At 36.5% G+C, this 20,729-nt stretch overlaps 1 protein-coding gene, 1 long non-coding RNA gene and 1 pseudogene across 3 annotated transcripts in view; all 3 read right to left on the bottom strand.

Moving 5' to 3' along the window:
- Window positions 1-20,277, bottom strand: part of LOC144981173 (uncharacterized) — a 23,892-nt gene extending 3,615 nt beyond the window's left edge. Inside the window, exon 1 of the long non-coding RNA XR_013647041.1 lies at window positions 20,057-20,277. This is a non-coding gene — a long non-coding RNA (uncharacterized LOC144981173). The remainder of the gene's footprint in view (window positions 1-20,056) is intronic.
- On the bottom strand, window positions 3,870-18,153 carry LOC144981171 (uncharacterized). Its single transcript, XM_078929325.1, has 5 exons — window positions 17,601-18,153; window positions 17,102-17,188; window positions 15,883-15,944; window positions 14,850-15,066; window positions 3,870-8,434 (listed from the first exon to the last, which is right to left on the bottom strand). Exons 1-5 carry the CDS (start codon window positions 17,662-17,664, stop codon window positions 6,420-6,422), a joined length of 2,445 nt encoding a protein of 814 aa, XP_078785451.1. The 5' UTR covers window positions 17,665-18,153; the 3' UTR covers window positions 3,870-6,419.
- Window positions 9,920-13,918, bottom strand: LOC144981172 (uncharacterized; annotated as a pseudogene). The gene is made up of 2 exons (XR_013647040.1): window positions 13,795-13,918; window positions 9,920-12,548 (listed from the first exon to the last, which is right to left on the bottom strand). The product of XR_013647040.1 is annotated as an uncharacterized LOC144981172 (transcript).
- Window positions 20,278-20,729: the final 452 nt, after the last annotated feature.

Raw genomic sequence — 20,729 nt, 5'->3', positions numbered from 1 at the left:
GGTGACACACTATGGTACAATGTTGACAAGAGGGAAGAATATGGAGGTCATTCCTTCATTAGTTTTTGTGGAACGTTTGCCACGAGATTGTTATATTTTTTTATGTCAGACCCCCAAATTAGGTCGCAAAATGGGTATCAACACAGATAATTAAAATTTTTCACCATAAATGTTTTTTAACCTATAATGACGATACAGAATGATTAAAACCGACCAATATAGGTAATTACTGTTTTAGAAAAGACCCAAACCGCCCCTTAAACCGTGGTAAAAAAGTAACGTGTAGAGCATTTAATGTAGTGCAATATCAACTAAACGTGCTCAAAGCGCTTTTTCAACAGATTCATAGCCATATCACCATTTAACATGTATCACGAGAGGAGACGCCTGTTAGGCGATGTTACAAGTTATTCCAACAGAGATAACACTGTTTAAAGCCAGGTACTCATTTTACACCTGAATATGGTGAGAAATGTGAATAAAGAACCTTTTTCAAGGACTCAACTATGCGCCGCCGCTCAAAGTGGGACTCGAACCTTGGACCTTTTGATTCGAAGGTTAGTGTCATACCACAAGACCACATAGCCGCACAAGTGAGGTCCACCCCCCCCCCCCCGATTTCCCCCCCCGTTCCTTGTTAATGTATCTTTACAAAATATTTTGGATTCGATCTTTTGAAATGGCGTCTTGCTTGGATGATTCAGATGCTGAAAATGGAATTTGTAGCCAGAAATCTCATGCTTAAGTTGGGTTTATATGCTTTATAGAGGAGGAATATCATATTTTACTGTGCTAAATACCAATGTGTCATATTTTTGACCAGTTTAACTATAATTTGACTTTTTAGCAGCTGGTCCATCCCGACATAATACCGTTTTGAGACGCGGGGTCACACATGCTATTGGGAACTGCTTGTGTTCAAGCAGACATCCCTAGTTGAAAAGGTTTCCCGATTTTCCGAAAAATAAATTCTTGATATGCTTAGACGTATAGGCTTACTTTCATGTTTCCATCCAGTTTACCAATGTTCTTGGATAAGCATAAATCAAACAAAAAACAAAAACAAAACAAAACAAAACAAAAAACAAAAAAACAACGATTCTTTTACAGCATACATCGCCCCATTCGGCATTTAACTTATGTTCCCAGGAGAGCTAGCCATGGGGAACGGCTCCTGTTAAGCAAAAATACGTAAGAAAAAGAAGAAAAAGAAAAGGCACTTCATTAAGTTCTCAGAGCAAGCCATAGGGAACGTCCCCTTTTAAGCATAAATGCAAAATAACACTAGAGGTAACAACATGTCGATTATATTCTCTTTTGTCAAATGCCCACCTGCTGTGCTTTGCCAGACAATAATAAAGGGCCTTGTCAACAACAGAAACCTCTGGCCACGACGACCTCGCAAATTGGGTTGGGTCGGTTGGGTTGAATGTACACAGATTGGAAACAGTCTTATAATATTTAGTTTTATTTAAGCCTTTCTCTTTTTGTGTCGATAACACTGAATCGAGGTCGATAACACTGAATAAAGTTCAGATCTTCGATATAATTTAAAACCGCTAGATTGGTTATTGACTTTTACGAATCTCCCTCTAATACTAATAGACTATAGATTATAGACGTGAAAGCTGAGACTGAAATACAGAGAGGTTTTAATAGCAGACGATGTGTAGCTATATATGTTAGACCGTGTCATGTTGGTACACATACTCTCACTCATGTATATTATTCATTTTAATAGTATGTCTCGCCCAATTGAATATGGCTTTGGTCTTTCTTCGCAGCTTCTGTCTCAAGTTGGGCTATTACTTTTCGCTAAATTCTCTCTAACAAAATAAAAACTGTTAAATTTACACATACTTTAAAAAATCAATTTAATTTCCTTTTTAAAATGTGTATTTGTACGAATGACATGGTGGGCCGAAATGGCGCGTATTTTACTTTAAACACATACCATCAATAGTCAATGCTGTGTTTACCGACCTGACATTGAAAATCCATGTACGGAACGAGCCCATAAGTTTCCCTTTCACGGTATTATAATTTTAGTCTCGAGTTCAAGGTTACATATTATACCACGTGTCAGTTTCAACTGTTTTGGTCAGCAGAACTGGTGAATATATATATATATATATATATATATATATATATATATATATATATATATATATATATATAAATATATATATATATATATATATATATATATATATATATATATATATATATATAAATATATATATATATATTATATATATATATATATATATATATATATATATATATATATATATATATATATATATATATATATATAAGTATCAATCCACTATTAAGGTGACCACTGTGAAATGCACCAATTGGAGGACCAAGCATATGTCTTGTTCAAATTGATTAAACTGTTCAATCTTTGTTCAAATGAGTATAGTTTGATTCCCTACAATGATTTATGAACACAATTCTGATGCTTGATGATCACAATGGTATATAGAAAATTACTCGGTCCCCTAATGTTTTACTAAGTGTTTCTGTAGCTTTAAGGAGACATTTGGTAAAAACATGTTTTTAGGGAGACCACATTAAAAAACCCTTTTAGGGAGCCCAGTATATGTTTATATATGTGTATACCTAAGAGTGCATTTTCAAGTGAGCTACCACCAAATTGTCTAAAATAAAGTAAGTCCTTAAGATTAAGAGCTTCATGGCCATAGTGTCGAAGCTTATCCCAGTCCCAGTGTGCGTAGAGTGAAGTGGCCGAGCAACGCATTTACTAACTCCTGGGAAGGTCCATCCCTCAGAAGGGCGCTCAGGGAAATAACCTGGGACTCAAACACGGCAAAAAATATTCCCAGTTGCTCCGTGCGCCATTGTTTTTGCAGTCCCCGACCCCTTTAGAAACCTGACGACCCAGGTTAAGATCAGAGATAGAAGGGACCAGGCAGAGGAGTTTATTTGTTGTTGTTGTATACCACTGAATGGACTTGGTTTGTTTTGTTTTTAAGGGTTTTACGGCGCTTGCAACACATTAAGGTCATATCAGCGCCAGTAAAAAGGAAGAAAATGGGATAGTAAAAAGTTCTGGAACTACAATTAGAGCACCCAAGAAAAAGTAAGGCAAAGGGGATTTGTTTCAAATAGGAAACAGTAGATTCCAAGAGCCCACTATCAAAGTACTTAGTTTGAGATCACCTAAACGTCTCATTCAGACACAAGCACAGGTCCCAACAAAGAGGGATACACTCAAATGTTTACAAAGCATAAATAATATGTAAACAAAACAATAAAGAGCATAACAGACAGATGATTTACAAGGGAAAAATATAATCTCCCAAAACTCGAACTATACATTTGACTGTTTCCCTCCCAGCCAGGTCCTGGACAAAACCAAGTAATCCCATCCCGAGACAAAGACAGAAAACAAGTTGGAAAACAGACATAGGGGGATAGAAGACGCAACGAGTACGTCCCTGCCCATTATGGGAAGTCGGGAACCCCACCCAGTGAATGGAGTTGGATGGATAGGACAGCAGATCTGATGGACACAATGAACGGCTTCAATCAACATCTCATTCACTTTAACTTGCACAATGCTTGCTTTGGTTTCGTGGTAGACAGTTCGTCTGACGCCCGAGTTGCCAGGGTTCGAATCTATATTTGTGGCGATGCAGAGTCATTGTAAAAGTCTCATTTACAGTCTCACTTGTGTTAATTGGAGTACGTTACTGAATTGTAACAACGTTGTTCTGTTCGTGTCCATATAAATGTACTACCAGCTGCACGTTGAGCTCATTGTGGGTTTTATGATACATCAAGCTCGTGTAAAATTACATTTACATTTGACCGAAAAATGATACATAACGATAGAAGTCTACAAATCATATTGCAGGTTTATTTCAGTTCCAAAAGCCATCACAAACATTCATCCACTGTATCACATAAGTCTTTGGTCACCAAATAAAAGCATGAAGTTTGCTATGTGTACAGTGCAACATAAAAGGATAGAAACAGTTTTACTGATAAAACCCTCAAATGATAACAAACCAATATGTTGTTGCTGGTAAGTTGCTTAATTGCATTTGTTAAAAAGCATAAACTGTGAAGCAAAAGTGTTGAAAATCGTTTGAATAAAGTTTAATGCAAAAAAAAATAATTCTTAAGCACTTTATGCCGTTCTAAGCTGTCGTTGCTGCATTTTTTTTTCATTATTAATTATTATTATTCTGATTAAGGATGAGGGGATAAAGAAAGAATGAAATTAAATGCACAGAGGTGTCATTTCTTGACAGTCGCCTCTAAAGATTGCAACTCTTAAAATTATCATAAAAAGAATAGTGAAATTTTACATTAGGTATCTAGAAAATGCTGAACATAAAGCTACATTGGCCAATTAAGTTAGGGTTAGTAGAAAGACTTTTTATTCTGCCATATCTGATTCTTTCAGATAGTTCTACATAGCTGCCAACTTTTCAAAAATAAAATAAGGAACGCTCATTTGGCCCGGGATGAGGGACGATGTGTGCCGAAGCCCCCCCCCCCCCCCCCCCCCCCTTCATCGAATCGCAACATATAAAAGTCAGCCTTTTTAATTACTATTACTAACACTAACAAGTTTGAGATGACAGAGGCTAGTCCAAATGTTGCTCAATTATCGGGTTTAGTACCAGCACATTTGAATCGTTAAAATGACACTTTCCACAATGATTGTTGTTTTGTTTTTAAGGGTTTTACGGCGCTTGCAACACATTTAGGTTATATCAGCGCCAGTAAAAAGGAAGAAAATTGGATAGTAAAAAGTTCTAGAATTACAGTTGAAGCATCCAAGAGAAAGTAAGACATAGGGGAACTGGGAACAAATAGGGATCAGATGTAGATTCCAAGAGCGTATCACCAATGTACTTAGTTTGAGATCACCTATAAGTCTTATCCGGACACAAGAACAAAATCCAACAAAGAGGAACACACTCAAATGCTTACATTATACATTAAAAAATAACAAATATAGTAATAATACATAACAGAGAGATGATTTACAAGGAAAAAAATATCATCTCCCAAAACAATAAATATGCATTTGACTGCTTCCCTCCCAGCTAGGACTCCGGCGAGGGCCAGGAAAAAAACAAGTAATCTCATTCCAAGACAAAGACTGAAAGCATGTTGGAAAACAGATATAAGGGGATAGAAGACACAGTGTGTACCTCCCTGCCCGCTATGGGAGCTTTCCACAATGAGATCAAAATTCAGAACGGACAATATAAAGAAAGAATTCAACTGCCTCAACTTTGATAAGGACCAATACACAAGAAGCACAATTGTAAAATAAATGAAATAACTTAAGATGGTTAGAAATGCATAACTACCAACCTGGTACATCACTTGAGAGGGCGTTTTGGGGTAAAAATTAGGTGAGTTCAGATAAAAAGTAGACGATTGCATATATGTTTTCTTTCATGCAACATAATGGTCTGTAAGTAGTATACTATAATAGTAGTTATAGTAAAATGCACCTCTAAATATTAGAGAATTCCTACTTCTTTACTTTGACAAGATAAACACACCTAAAAATGGAGTATACTTATTTTTCTTGAACCTAAACCGTTACAAAAGCTTGCTTGAAAAAAAAAAAATTAAAATCAGATGAAGATGTTTTTAAAGGGATTAAATTTATATATTTCATAAATTAATAAAGGGAAATAATCATTGTCATCTTTAATCAATATAAGCAATTGATTTTCTTATTGAATACCTTCCAATCAAAAAGGTGGATTTAATTTTATTCTTAATTAAAATAATATTTGTAACAAATAGTGAAAGTATCAATACTGTCTTAGAATATTCAAAGTATATCGAGGCTAACATCCATATCCTATGCAAATCTCCAATACATTATGAAAGGTTTGAGTAAAATACAGGCGTCATATAAACGAATGGAACTTTTTTAATTGTTGAAAATCATTTATGATAGAGGCATAATTCAAATTAAAGAGCTACACAAATGGAGATTATGCTCTCACTGGACACCAATAATAATGATAATAATAATAACAACAATAGTAGTAGTAGTAATAGTAATAATAATGGATCAATAATAATAATTCATTAGGCTCACATGGCTTTTTTACCACAAATTAGTCAAAAATTACAAAATACGGATTTTGAACTAAAAATAAGCACTTACTGACTCAGGAAGTCAAATACGGAACAAATCCGTTTTTAACAGAACGGTTGACAGCTATGGTTCTACAAAGCATTTGTCTCTCAAGCTGAGCAAATGAATGTTCATATAATATAAAAAAGGATATTGCAATGATGAACAGATTGTACTATATAAAGATAAAACGTTTTTGTAAACCCCCAAAATATGTCAATAACACTATACAATACAATGAATGTAATACAAATCAAATTCATGATTGTCATTACACCGATTGAAACGCTCTTTCCCTTCTATATTTATTTCTTTCATTAAAAATCTTTGTCTTCACCAAACTAATTAGTGTACCTTCAGGGATTCCTTTTTGTGAAAATACCCTGTGGTGTTTTAAGAACAGAATAATTTCAGACTTTCTAGGTAATGATCCCCTTGAACCATGTGCTGAAACATCTTCGACAAAGTTTTTAAAATATGACTTGACTCTATCTGTATCCTCATCTGACCATGACATGTATCTCCGATTTTTGCTTGAATTCCTCTTGGGTTCAGTTTGTTTTGAAGAACACGTAAGCTGATTTGGCACTCCTGCTTCACCATCAAATATTTCTTCTTGATTTGCAGCTGTTACTATGGATGTTCCAAAATTTGCATTTGAGTCTCTATTCACTACAAAGTCATTTGTTTCAATGTTACAATTTCCTTCCCCAGTGACCGATGCTGAGTTATCAATTTGACCCAAAAAATGACCAACTTCTGTTATTTCTCGTATTGCAAGTGGACACTGATAAATGTTTTGATTGATTGATTCACTGTGTCCCATATGTCGATAGAAGACATCTCTCTCGTGTTGTGGGACATCAAGTAAGGCAAATAATGTCGAAGCTCGGTGCCTGAATTTATCAGCTATTAACAACTGGGGTTTCTCTAAATCCTTTACTAAGGAAGTGACATATTTGATGGCAATGTAACCACTTACATGATCTTTGGATATTCCTGTATTTGGAAAAAGAAATGGGTTGTCTGAAATATCAACAGCTTTACGCTCCTGTGCAAGTTTCCTTAAAGGCTGAATTGTGTCATTGGGTATCAACACAGGGACCAACATCTTGCTTCCCTTTCCAGACTGATAGGCCAGCTTATACTTCTCAAGTAACGCTTTTTCCAGAGGATCAGTGACATGTTGTACAAGCTGGGGATCAACCCATACACCTGAATCTGCATCATTCCAGTCTTTTAACAACATCCTTGCGGGTTCTCCGCCTCTCCTCGCATTAAACATTGTAAGCCTAGCTACGATGACATTGCGAAGCCTAACAAACATATGTGAATCAAATAATTGATAATCATCCTCACAAATACGGACCATCTCTTCAGTAATAAATTGCCGTAGCTTCTTTATATCATTCTCTAATGGCATCTCTTTGGGTTTTCTCAAATTTGTTCTCTTTGCTTCACATTGAACTCTGGCTGTAAAAAAAATACTATCCCAATTATAATCCAGGACAGCTTTGAACAAATCTATCTCTGCGGATTCTTCCATTTTGTTTTGCATTATATATTCCCCTTTTAAGAAATTAATTAACTTTTTCAATATAAATCCAATTGAAAGCTTCAAGCCTGCTTTCAATGTCCCATCCTCTTTCAAAGTCATTTCAGAAATGGTTTGCGATATTTCATTAAAGTTACAACGCTTCACCACGTCCTCTCCAGAGAAAGAAGGTTGATTTGTTCTCTTCCTAGTTTTTAAAATCAAATTTCCTAAGATGCGTAAATCACTCATTATAACTTTTCTCTCCTTCTTTGAACTTTTACTCCACAATTTTGTTCCTAACAATACTATAGCTTTGTCTGATCGACACAAATTTCCCACTTCATCATTCCGAAATTTGTCAAGAATATTCTCCTTTATTTCTTTACTTGCATTGGGAGCCACGGGATAAAATTTTACAACCCCAGTACACAGAGCATGCTCAGTACTACATTTCTTTTTGTGTTCATAAACCCTTCGTCCAGAGTAAAACCCCTTACAGCCAGCACACATAACAACTTCATGTGACCCTTGTGCTCTCTCACGCATAACTATTGAATTGTTTCTAGTGTTTGAATAAAAAATGCCCTTTTTCTTGAGATTCTCCATTGTTCTATCCCTTTCCTTTACAGGCTGTTTCATGGCCTCTGTAACTTCTGTCTCATCTTTGTGTTTCCTCATCAAATGCCTTGAGAGTTTTGTTTGCAACTGTCCACAGTATGGACAGGGTCTCCTTGGCTTTTTGTATTTCTCTGGAAAAAAAAAGAAGAAAATAAAGCACATCATGCTATGAACTATGAAAATAAATCAATAGACAGATCGTATGCACATCAGCTACATGACAGCGATAGAGAGGAATAGCATTCCAAATATTTAAGGCCTGGACAAGTAACTGTCATAATTCCTTCTTGTTATATACTTTTCTACCATCTATTCCTTTGGAAGAGGTATGTTAGATTTGTGGAGACCTCTGCCACATAACAAATCCAGTGAAAAGACGCCATATTTTTGTTTTGAAATAGAAATAAATAGATCAATCCACCCACTTCACTGGGTTCAGGGTTCCCTCTTCATTATAATCAAAATATGAACATAAATCGGAATAGTAACACATTGAAGTCTCATCTGAATACATAGATTGTCCTTTGTTGTTTCAGCGAAAAATCAGACAGAATGTCAAAAGAATTTTAGGTTTTTCCCCAACCACCCCTTGGAGGGATCAGTATCAGCGGAATGGTAAGCGTCATGTTTTTTACGTTGAGCAACAAAATTTACTCCAAATGCTTCACTCGACCCAGGCGGAAAAGCAATCAAGAATAGACCCAAGTCCTATCCAAAGACTAACATTTCATTTAAGTTTATTGTAGGCCCTTGGCCAATCGACAAAATTCAATTCACATAAATTATTTACAACAATCAGAAATTAATTATATCAATAATAGTAATAGAATGCAATGAAGGCAATATCATAATAATAATAATAATATAATAATAATAATAATAATAATAACAGTAGCGGCAATAAGTAACAATTAATATAGTAACAAAAGTAATAATAGACTATAGTTCATAGTCATAACAATGACTTTCTTTGTCATTGAGGGAGTGAGAAAACATCACCGGCTGGCAGAACAAACAGCCGACATCAATCAAACGTCCTCCAGACCGGTTGAGCATCGGCTTCATTAATTCCTTAAAGACTTCCCCCCAACTGCCTGAACGATGCTGATGCCCAGACAACTTAATCCTGATTTATATTTTGTGGGAATGAAATATGACATGTATATGCCGGAAATATTTCAATAACAAACACACTGTTCAGATAGAAAATATTTGAGTCTTGCCTTTGTTAATTGACACAGGTAAGTTAGGAAAATAAATGCTAGTAAAAACGATCAGCAAGTTCGTGAACACTGCTTCTCAACTCGAACATATGTTTTCATCAAATCTACACACATCATGTTGTGAGCTGAATTTTAATGATCTCAGTTGTCATTGAAAGGACACCCAAGAATTTTAGAATAAAGAAAAATATTGAACCTGGAAGTCAAAAGGGTTTGTAGCACAGCAGACATTATCAAAGTATAATTTTAGTACCGACAAATTAAAAAGAAAATGTGCTTTTCTTTAAATGCTCCCAATCATCATATACTGTTTAGGTTGCAAGATTAATAAAAATGTTATCTACTCTGATTCTCGTTAAGTTTCCAGCTGGTCTGTGAAAAAAAGCCTTAAGGGGGTACTGTCACAATAAGGACAATTTTATTAAGTTTTATCAAAAATGATCTTTTCAATGCTTTTTCTGCAGTATTATGTGTGTCCAAGCATATTTCTAAAGACTTTTTGGAATAATTTCCACTATCGGTGTGTATGAGGTGGCATTTTAGGGGTACCCCGCCCCGAAAACTTCAGATTTTGGGAACAACTTTTCTCAAAAAGTGTCTATTCAATTTCACTGAAACTTGCTATGTAGGTGTCTTTAATACTGCTCTACATTATGTCAGAGGGATTTTTCTATTCTTATCCTAGTAAAGATTTTATAGCATCCGGAAGTCTTCAATCCGTAAAACTGTGAAAATTTTTCCTTTTTCGCAGTTTTTACCCTCTTTGGACCCCCATATCTAAAAATATAATGCTTATATTGCCAAAAGCCTCTGACATAATGTAGCCACACTATAAACACACAAGTGTGTGAAAGGAAAAAGAAATTGAATAGACAGTTTTTGAGAAATCTTGTTCCCTGCTATCCCACCCCCTAAGAAAATGACATTTTGAGAAAATGGGAAAAAACGAACCTTCTCGTAGATTATACAAAATATAGTGTCATGAACCCCCTAAACTGTGTTGTTTTAAACCCAAGAATCATTCTCCTGTGGAAAAAAGATACAATTAGTTATGAATTTATAAAAATGGTACTTATCCGTTTGAGGTAATCCATCCAATGTCACGTGTCGTCTGGGACTCCGCAATCAGAAGCCGCCTGCAGCATACTGCTCACCGCCTTCCAGTTGATGTAAACGTTCTTCCTCCCTTGTCTGTGCTAACCTCCTCATCTCCCTTTTCCTTTTAAAGACAAATTCACCTGCTCTGTCTGCATTCTTTATCCTAACATTGTCCCTTTTAGTCCCATGCTCCACAAAATGTCGTCCCACACTAAGTCCTATTGCCGAAATGAAATCCTGCGATGCCTTTGCTCCCTTGTTGAATTCTCCTACTCCAATCCCACATGAAATTTCCAAACGCTGTCTCCCTACAAACACATGTTTTGGACACCTAGACCAAATCAAAGCATGGATGCTTTCATTTACATTCTGAGTCATTCCAAATAAACATCTCCCCAACAAATCATCATCAGTCAATCTAACATAAACGTCATGGATGTGTTCTGCTACAGTCGGTAGAATAAATGTGGTCATATGTCTGTCGTGGTCAGGTGCTGGCAGACCATTAGCCTTGGCTTTCATGTAGAAGCACCAAGAATCAATTCCTTCTGGGCAGTACTCATGGCGTGGCTGTTTATTGGTTGAGGTGCAGTGATAAAAAGAAGCCCAAATTGCGCGTCGCATGTCGTCCACAGTACTGTTTGATCTAATGGCCCGCGTGTAATATTTCTGAAGTCTGGCGATCTTTGCCTTTGTCAATTTTCCTTTTCCATTCCCTCCTAACGTTACCTTTACCTTCTTCTTGTTGTCCACAGTCTTCCGCAATGCTGTTCCTAGTCTCTTCGCTACATGATTTACACACTCCCTCTTCTCAATTGTCATCCCCTCATACGGTCCCGAATTGTTTAGCTGCTTGATGGTGTTGCTGTCCCCGTCACTAATCATTGTTCTATATCTAAGTCCATTCCGCTCTACAGATCTACTCCACATATTCACAGCCGCTACCTGTTCCATACTACCTGATGATCCTTCATGGTTCCTATCACACTCCTCCTTATGGCCACTCAAGAATTCTGCATACCTATCACTATCCCCCTTCAGCTTGTCTCCTACTGTCACACACACACTTATGGCAATACTTAGAAAGAACCTCATGGTCCACTACAAGTCCTGTTCTGTTCTCTATCACACATCCTATCCCTAACATTGATTTATGTCCCCTCGTGTGCCAACTACCATCATACGAAACATCAACATCAACAATTGGTTGCCCTGCCTGCTCAGGATACGCTCGACGAACAACATCAACAGCTTCAGAACGGAGACGAGACGAATAGCTGGCGAACTGGCGGTGGATGGCCTTCTGGTGGCGAAGAAAGGTCTTATGATGTAGTACAGGCATATCCATCATGCCGCAAAATGAGGCTAAGCCAGCCTGTCCACTTCCATTAGCCAAGGATGAAGCGACTCCACGACGATTAACTTCAAAATATTTATCTTTTTTACGAGATGTATAAAAGGACGATATAACTTTTGAACATGATTTACAAGACAAATGTAGAAGAATGGCAAGACCAACAGAAGAATCACGTGAAACCTCCAACGTAGACTGGAAACAAAAAGGGCAGAGAAGACAATCAACAAGATCCTGGAATACAATCAGCTGCACGATGGTCGAACATTCCAATGAAGACGAAGATGAAGGCTCAGACGTAGAGGCAAAGAAATCCAACTTACGAGCTGATGATGAAGAAGCAGAAGCTGAAGCTGTTGGTTGCGGCGAAGAAAAAGATGATGGAAATAAAGGTGAAGTCGCTGCGTGGGGCGAAGATGTCACAGAAGATGTGGATGCTGGCTCTGGTTCATTAAAAAATTTCTGCTTCTTCGCATCCCTTGCCTTCTTCAAAACATCTTTCCGTGACTTCCTTTTCATGCTGCTAATGGAAGCATTGAAGGTGGAAACCTTGGCTCTAGGCATGACAATCTGTGAAAATAAATAAATATAAATATACCATAATAAATAATTTAAAAAAAAAAAAAAAAAAATATATATATATATATATATATATATATATATATATATATATATATATATATATATATATATATATATATATATATATTATATATATATATATATATATATATATATATATATATATATATAAAATAAATAAATCGGGGGTTAGCTTAGCTCAGCGTTACGGTCTTTGCTTCGTACTGGAAAGGTACCGAGTTCGATCACCAGCCTCTGTGCTGTGTGGACTTGAGCAAGCCATCTCGCCCTAGCTCAATTTGCAGCGCAGCACTGCGGTTGACGCCTTGGTTATTCCAATCTACCCTTGGAATAGACCTGGAGAATAATTTCCACTATGGGATGAATAAAGGGGTTTTAAAAAAACAATTTTATTATAACATTTTTATTGCACCCCCTACTGCTAAGCAGTGTTGGAATCAGCCCAAAGTTTTGCCTTAAAAGCACAAAAGATACCCACACATAAGAATTCTGGCTACCAATCATAGTTAAGCACAGATCTGGTATTGCTTTGGATCAAAGTAAAAAAAACATTAAAGAAATTAAAAGAGCAGGCAGAAAGGCCGCTTTCTGGGCAAAATGAATTCCTACCACAATAAGGTAACTAAAAGTCACAGTGGGCTGACCACCTGCTTGGCTAATGCCTTGGTCTAGAGTAATTTCACTTTAAAGTGGCCCTACACTGAAAGGTGAAAAGGCAGAAACTATAGATCAGAAAGAAAGAAACGCCTTTAGGTCAAGAGACGAGAACCATACCTCAGAGCATTGAGAGCACCCCCCCCCCCCCCCACACACACACACACACAGACTCTTGTAGAATGATGGTTATAAAAAAAAATAAGCACAATCTAGATAATCTCTAAGTTCTAACTCACTGACGTCAATGGTAATCCAAGTCTAAGTTAGCTTTCGACGTCTATCTGTCTGTCTAAGATCTACTATAGATCGGCGTTTAGTTATCTCCTTATTTAAGCTCAATGATCTTCACTAGTCTAATGTAAATCAAAGAAAACAGTATGGTTCTTAATAATCGTATTAAAAATAAAATAAAAACAAAAATTAGCCTTTAGAATTATTTACGAGCAGCATTCTCTTTTACTATCGTCAATGTTTACATTTTAGAATGGAATGCACACTTTGAGACTGTAACCGGTCAATCTGATTTCACTAGTAATAAATAAATAGACATACTTACTGGCTAAAGCGGTATCCAGGCGTCGAAATGATTATCTACCAATTTTTGGTTCTTTGGAAAATGATGATAAAACTTTGCAAATAAGTAAATGGAGTGAAGTTTGTCATGAAACGACCAAAAATCAGTTCGAATCGAAGCGTAAGTAAACGTAGTCGAATGCTCCGGAAATGTACCCGTTGTTATGTCACGTGACTGAAAACGGGTTACGATTGGTCTTGGAATGTGAGCTAAAATTTTCCATGACGGTAATTACTAAAAATAACTCCTAGACGTCTCTTCAGCCAATCAAAGAAAGGAAAATAGGCTTGGAATTTCTCGATTTCCCCGCCGACCTGTGACACATACGCGAAAGAATGTGAAAGAACGGAAATGCCCTTTCCCTGACATTTCTGCTAATACCAAATAAGCCGGGGTTCAGTGCGGGTTACTAAGGACTATCGAACGTTGATTCTGACGAAAATGACGGAAAAACTTTGCGTTTAGACGATAGTTGCGTCACAAAAAAATTATTTAAAGCACTTTTTTGTAAAAATTTAGCCTTTTGAATGTTTTCAGTGTGTTAAAGAAAGGTTGAATTACCTGAAAGTGCCCTAATCTCATTTTCGATAATTTTAGTGGAATTCATAGTAAAACCGTCCTCTCGACCAGCGCGTACCCCCTTAAGCATCATAGAAATACAAAGAAACAGTTTTAATATATAGATGGGTTGTAACAAAAAAACCATTTTAACACTTACAATACAAGCAATTTAAGTCTATTACAGACAAAAAAACCCCCAATAAAATAAACATGAACATTTTTATGGCTGGTTTCACTGATATCACTCACACATTGGGGTTTCAGATTCTAAGATGTCCACCCTATCAAATTTGGATTTGTGCTTGTTATGTAAATGGTAGCGTATTTTGCGACGCAGCACTGCCAAAACAGAAAAAAATGCAATAACACAAATGCAGCACCATGGAGGGGGTGGAAGTTTTCTTTTAAAAGGAATGGGTAAATTAAAATTGATCCCACAAATATCAAAGGAGAAGAATGACAAAAAAATGACTCACCATTGCACGTAACACGTTGGTTTGCAAGTGTATAGCATTCGGGTTGAACCTGGGTCCCAGACTGGCAACGAGGTTCAGTCTGTGATAGTTGTGGATGAGGCTCTGACTGAGTTGGGGAATGAGCACTAGGTTCCAGAGACAATGATGTACTCAGCATTGGGTACCTCACAGAGTACGTAGAGGAATCAGACTCGGAGTCAGCAACAAAATCGGGACCCTGTATATTTTGTGGAAAAGATGACAGATCAATCAATTTATTCATGTTGACAATAAACATGAAGAGCCATTGTTTAATAATCCAACTAAACAATTAGCTGGTTAATAATGCAAGTATAATAAAAAAGAGTTGAGAAAGGCAGACATATTGTCTAAGTATTTAATATGTTCAACTGTGCTTGGATAAATATAGATACACCAACCAGGGTTTCAGTAAACCGTTTTTAACCAACTCTTTAAATCCTACACCAGGACCAACAACTACAAAACAATTTTTTATATCACTACGATTCTGGACATATAAACGGTTGTCATTGCAACAATATGAACTTCCTAACCTTGCAACTGCAATATAGTTAACAAAAAAAGTTGATAAACATTACGATGCAAGAGAATTTGGACAAAATGCGAGATCAAAAGTATAATCCCAACAGAAGCTATTTTAATTTTTCCTGGAAACGCATCATTTTCACATTTTGTCAAATAAAAAACAAACGACTTCAAATGTGAATGGCTCATCAATGAATATCACTTCAAAATATAACGAGGAAGGTTTAAAATAGTGTTATTGTTGGCGAAGTCCACTGCAAAGAAAAATTTTTAACAACAAAAAACTAGGAGATCTCACTGGTGTAAAACAGTGTTGTCCTTGTCCTGAAATATTGTATTGCGCCTAACAGACTGCAGGTCTCATCTTTTGTGGCAAATGTGTTTTGTCCACCACAAAATATGGTGATGTGAAGCATTTTGAGCATGGTGCCAACTGTGGATAAACGCTATACAAATGTTATGATTTTATTTTAATGTACATACTTACCACAAATGAATCATGTGATATGGAACTTTGTTCTGCATCACTTTCAGGCTCTGAGTTGGAGTCTATATAGAAAATAAAAACAACAAAAAAAAGCTGAAGACTATCATGTGCAAGTTTTTCTCTAAACTCTTAAACAAAAAATCATGCCATCTTATGCTGTAAAAGGATTTTTTAAAAATTATTTACCTTATGACTATTGTCCTTTGGAAAAAAAAGAAAATTAAGTCCGAAACCTTCTGGCTATTTTCTTTTAAATTTCAAGAACGTCAGAGTTGGCAAGGGAGGACGGAAATATAATTCCAGAAACCAATCTGTCTATAATCATATCCATATGATAGTTTTTCGTTCAAGATTCAGGTACAGTCCACTTAGGATAATCGCAATACCTTGGGATCATCGAAAATGTTGGGATTAACCGAAATTCAGTTTCCTGTCCACTATTTCAACATTTTACACATTTATTGTCAACTCAAACCAGTAAATAATATTCTTAGTCAACCACATATAGAGCAATTTGATTGAAACAAAAACCATATGGCAGCCCCGTGTAGATTTGTCAACCAAAAGCAGCTATGAAGCAAGCCGATATCTTATTCAGATTGGAAGAAGTTTCAATCTTTTTTCTCAACAATTCAACATTTGTCAGAGTTAAAGAGATTAGCCTTAATGAGAGACAATAAGCTCTCACCAAACTCATTGGTCACAATGCACAGTTGTTAATCCTAAAACAAAGGATATCGCTCAGTCTCTCTTTATAACTGTCATTTATAACCTGTTGTCAAGATTATGACCAGCCCCACCCCTCTTCTATTTAATGGCCACGATGACGTCACAAACCCATACTGCAGAGCCCCGCCCTCTTTCGACTCTAACAGAGTGGTGACACACTACTGTAGCATTAAATCCTGCTCACTCTCGATTCTTCAACCTGTCACGATTTCATCCATGATGAAATTTAATCATGATATACTGTTTGATTTCTTGAATTTACCACTTTTTAAAAAACCGAAGTTTGTTGCAATTAACCAGTGACTTTTATATAGAATTATTTCCATTGCTTAGGAAATATTGTGATTAACCGAAAGTTGCGATTAAATGAGTTGCAATTATCCGGAGTGGACTGTAATAGTATTACACATCATGACTCAAAAAAAAAAAAAAAAAAGCAAACTATGTGTACCTCAATGTTATTCATTTCCTCATCAAATTACATTCTTACCATTAACATCATAGATCACATCAAAAGGGTTGTCTGGATTGACAGCAAGACATTTTTCAGGATTTTTAAAGCTCAAATCTCTCTGATCTGAAGTTACAAAAGAAATAGCATATTCTCAACATTAAACTATGATTTTGTGATGGCTGTGATATGGCATACTGTATGCATAAAGCAAGATGCAAAGACAGGTTTAAGTTTAAATTATTTTATATTCTTTTCAAAAATCCATTCTAGTTTTGCCAAAATAAAATAAACACGAGAAGTGTTGAGTTGGATAGCGCTAAAACTAAAAGTAGTAGTGGTAGTAGTAGTAGTATTAGTAGTAAACGACAGATCTTACTCACTAGTGTGAATCTACAGTCTACAGAAGTTCCCGAATTATCTGACTCCACTTCCAAATGACTGACTGACAAGTGACAATCATCAATCGGTGTGTGATGTCTACCCTATTGAAAATCTTAAATCAACTGTGATGTAATAAGAATGGCCAATAACTTACCATTATAATTATCTCGGTGTCTCTTCAATGATGCCTCCAGCATCAATTTACCCCACGATGCCATAGACGTCTAGTTTGGAACTCAGCAAGTGACGAAAAAATACTTGCGGCTATAGAGAGGACGTCCGTCGGCCACTCTCTTTGTAAGTCAGTAGTCAGTGGTTATCAGATATCCTTGGTTCTTGAAAAATATAGAAACACAGCGGTTCATTTAAAAAGACTCTTTTGTAGATCAAGTTATAATGTTAGGTATTGCACTTTAAAATCTCTTCAGACATAGAACGAGTCAACTTGACGTCTAGACCAAATCATTTCGAAGATCGATATGGCAACAGCAACGCCTGGAATGGAGGATTTAAATGCGGCATCTGACGATTCTACTGCTATGACAGAAGATGCTCCATTTCACGACGTCGAGATGGCTTCAACTGGCATCAGGCATCAACATGCTACTCAATAATGGGTTTGATGAAGCGTTTGACTAAGAACTAAAGGCCGAGCTGATAACTGATAACCACCTACTACCGACTTGCAGAGTGAGTGAGTGCCGAGTGCCTCTTTATGCGCGAAATTGACTAAACATACGTTTCACGAAAAAAAGAGTTACTATGTTTGCTTGTCTCTTGTCACCAAGATAAGAATCCGGACCAAGATTCGATAAATCTGTTTCTAAAAATAGATTATAATTCGTATATCTTGTTCATTCCTCAGTTCATCAACTTTCACACAATTTTATATTAGGTTTTCATTACTATAAAAATCCATATAATGCTCTAGAATTTTAGAGAAAATTTCGGAAAGATATATTGCCTCACTATTGAAATATATCGATGAAAACACTGGTACCCCTATTGTACTTTTTTCAGGCGGTCACCTTATTGACCAACGTGAAAATTTAGGCATAACTCTTCTTACTGTGGTGTTTAACAAATAACTTCAATACTATGATTTACAATTATATATCCTTGACGGTTGGGTTGACAACCTTAAACTAAAAATAGAAAAGTGAATGTGCTAGAGGTCAAATCAATAGGGGGACCGGATTTTGGTCTCCCTATTGGTAAAGTACTGTAAAATGAACTAATAGGGGTACCAAAAGTCTCCCTATCCGGTATTAATACATATATATATATATATATATATATATATATATATATATTATGCTTTATCATGTACCATCAATATCCGAATTCGGAAGTTTAAGTTTAGAATATTGAAATAATATGTATTATTGTTGATATAATCTTGCTACACATTTTTCTTAAACGGAAAAAAAGGATAATTAAAAATGAATAATTCTGATCAATGGGGAAGATTTATATTACCCTCCCATATGCTTGAGGTCATTGGTCACATTGCAGAGTATGCTCAAAGTGACCCACTTAGTGAAAAGTGTTCACAACTTTTTAAATATCTAACATTACGGTTGGTCATTGTTCAGCTTGACACCTGGGTATGTTTACAACTTTCATAAACAAAGCAGTGTGTTTACATTTGGTCAGAAATGTCCAATATTTGGACAGCAACAAATCACGTGATTGATGACTCGGTTGGACGGAAACATGAATATAGATCGCTCCTATTCGGAGGTAAAAGTTTAGAATATTGAAATAATATGTATTATCGTTGATATAATCTTGCTACGCATTTTTCTTAAACGGAAAAAAAAAAGACAATTAAAATGAATAATTCGGATCAATGGGGAAGATTTATATTACCCTCCCATATTCTTGAGGTCATTGGTCACATTGCAGAGTGTGCTCAAAATGACCCACTAGTGAAAAGTTTCGAGAAATATTTAACATCACAATTGGTCATTTTGCTCAGCATGACTCGTGTGTATGTTTCCAACTTTCAAAGACAAAGCAGCGTGTTTTCATTTATTGAGAAATATCCAATCGTTGGACAGCAACAAAACATGTGATCCATGACGAGGTTGGACGAAAACATAAATATAGATAGTATGCGCTTGACGTTGTATTCGGTTGGTGAAAGTTAAGAGTATTTTACCTAAACGCATAGCATCAATAGCTCATTTACTAATAAGGAGACTGAAGCAGGTACCAAACACATTTACTCAATAGCACTATATTTATAACGAAATTGACGTCACTCGGGTCTTTGTTGTTAACCAACATGGAAGGCCTTCCGAAAGCTCCTACATCCCCAGTATTCTTGTTTTTTTATAAAGTTCTAGTAGGGGGTTTAGGAGGGGGGGGGGACTTAAAAAAAATCAACCCCCCTCCCAAACCCCCTACTGGAACACTAAAAAAAAAAGTTTCCCCCCTCGCAACCCCCCTACTAGAACAAGACGAATACTGGGGATGTAAGAGCTTTCGGAAGGCCTCCCACCAACATTGCTAAGACAAAAGTTACAGGGACATGTCATATGTCGTCATTGATAAATGGTATAAAAATAAAGGACAGACAATTTGATTTTTCTATTTTCTACTCACAGACGAATCTTTGTAATGTCTCACTAAATCACACCCAGGACTACACAGAGCATCCATCATTGGGAGAGAGTTTAACGGTGTAGGTACACCGATAAACAGGAACAACACCAGGAAAACACACCTTGCCTTCTCCATTTTCATTTCTTTAATAAATGCTTAAACAATGAACACTGAACACCGAACACTGAACACCAGCTCAGCTACACATCCGGGTTGAATGTCACAAACTTTGACCCACAGACCAGAGAGAGACTGGGCCTCACTCTGGTCTGTGGGTTAGGGTTAGGGTTAGGGTTAGGGTCAATCATTGTGACTTACAACCCGGATGTGTAGCTGAGCTGGTGTTCAGTGTTCAGTGTTGCCAGGTTTGCGGATTTTCCGCCAAATTGGCGGATTTTTATCATCGCGTGGCGGGGGAAAATGGACTGGCGGATGGCGGATTTTTTTGGGCGGACTTTTGAGTATTTGTATACCCTTTAAAAAAGTACATGTATAGCAATCAAGTCTATTTATTCCCCCCCCCCTTAAACTGACTTTTAACGAATATTGAGGCTGAAATGGATTCAACGCATGATGTGAATACGCTTCAACAGTCATGACGTCACTTCCATCATAATGACGCACGGTAACTTAGTAACTGGCTCTAAACTATCGGATGCCCTTATGAAATATT

Source organism: Berghia stephanieae, chromosome 10 (assembly GCF_034508935.2).
Source record: "Berghia stephanieae isolate SIO BIC M18660-M18661 chromosome 10, UCSD_Bste_1.3, whole genome shotgun sequence".
NCBI classification, from domain to species: Eukaryota; Metazoa; Mollusca; class Gastropoda; order Nudibranchia; family Aeolidiidae; genus Berghia; species Berghia stephanieae.
The sequence above is the reverse complement of the archived record's forward strand: the minus strand, read 5'-3'. Positions and strand labels throughout refer to the sequence as shown.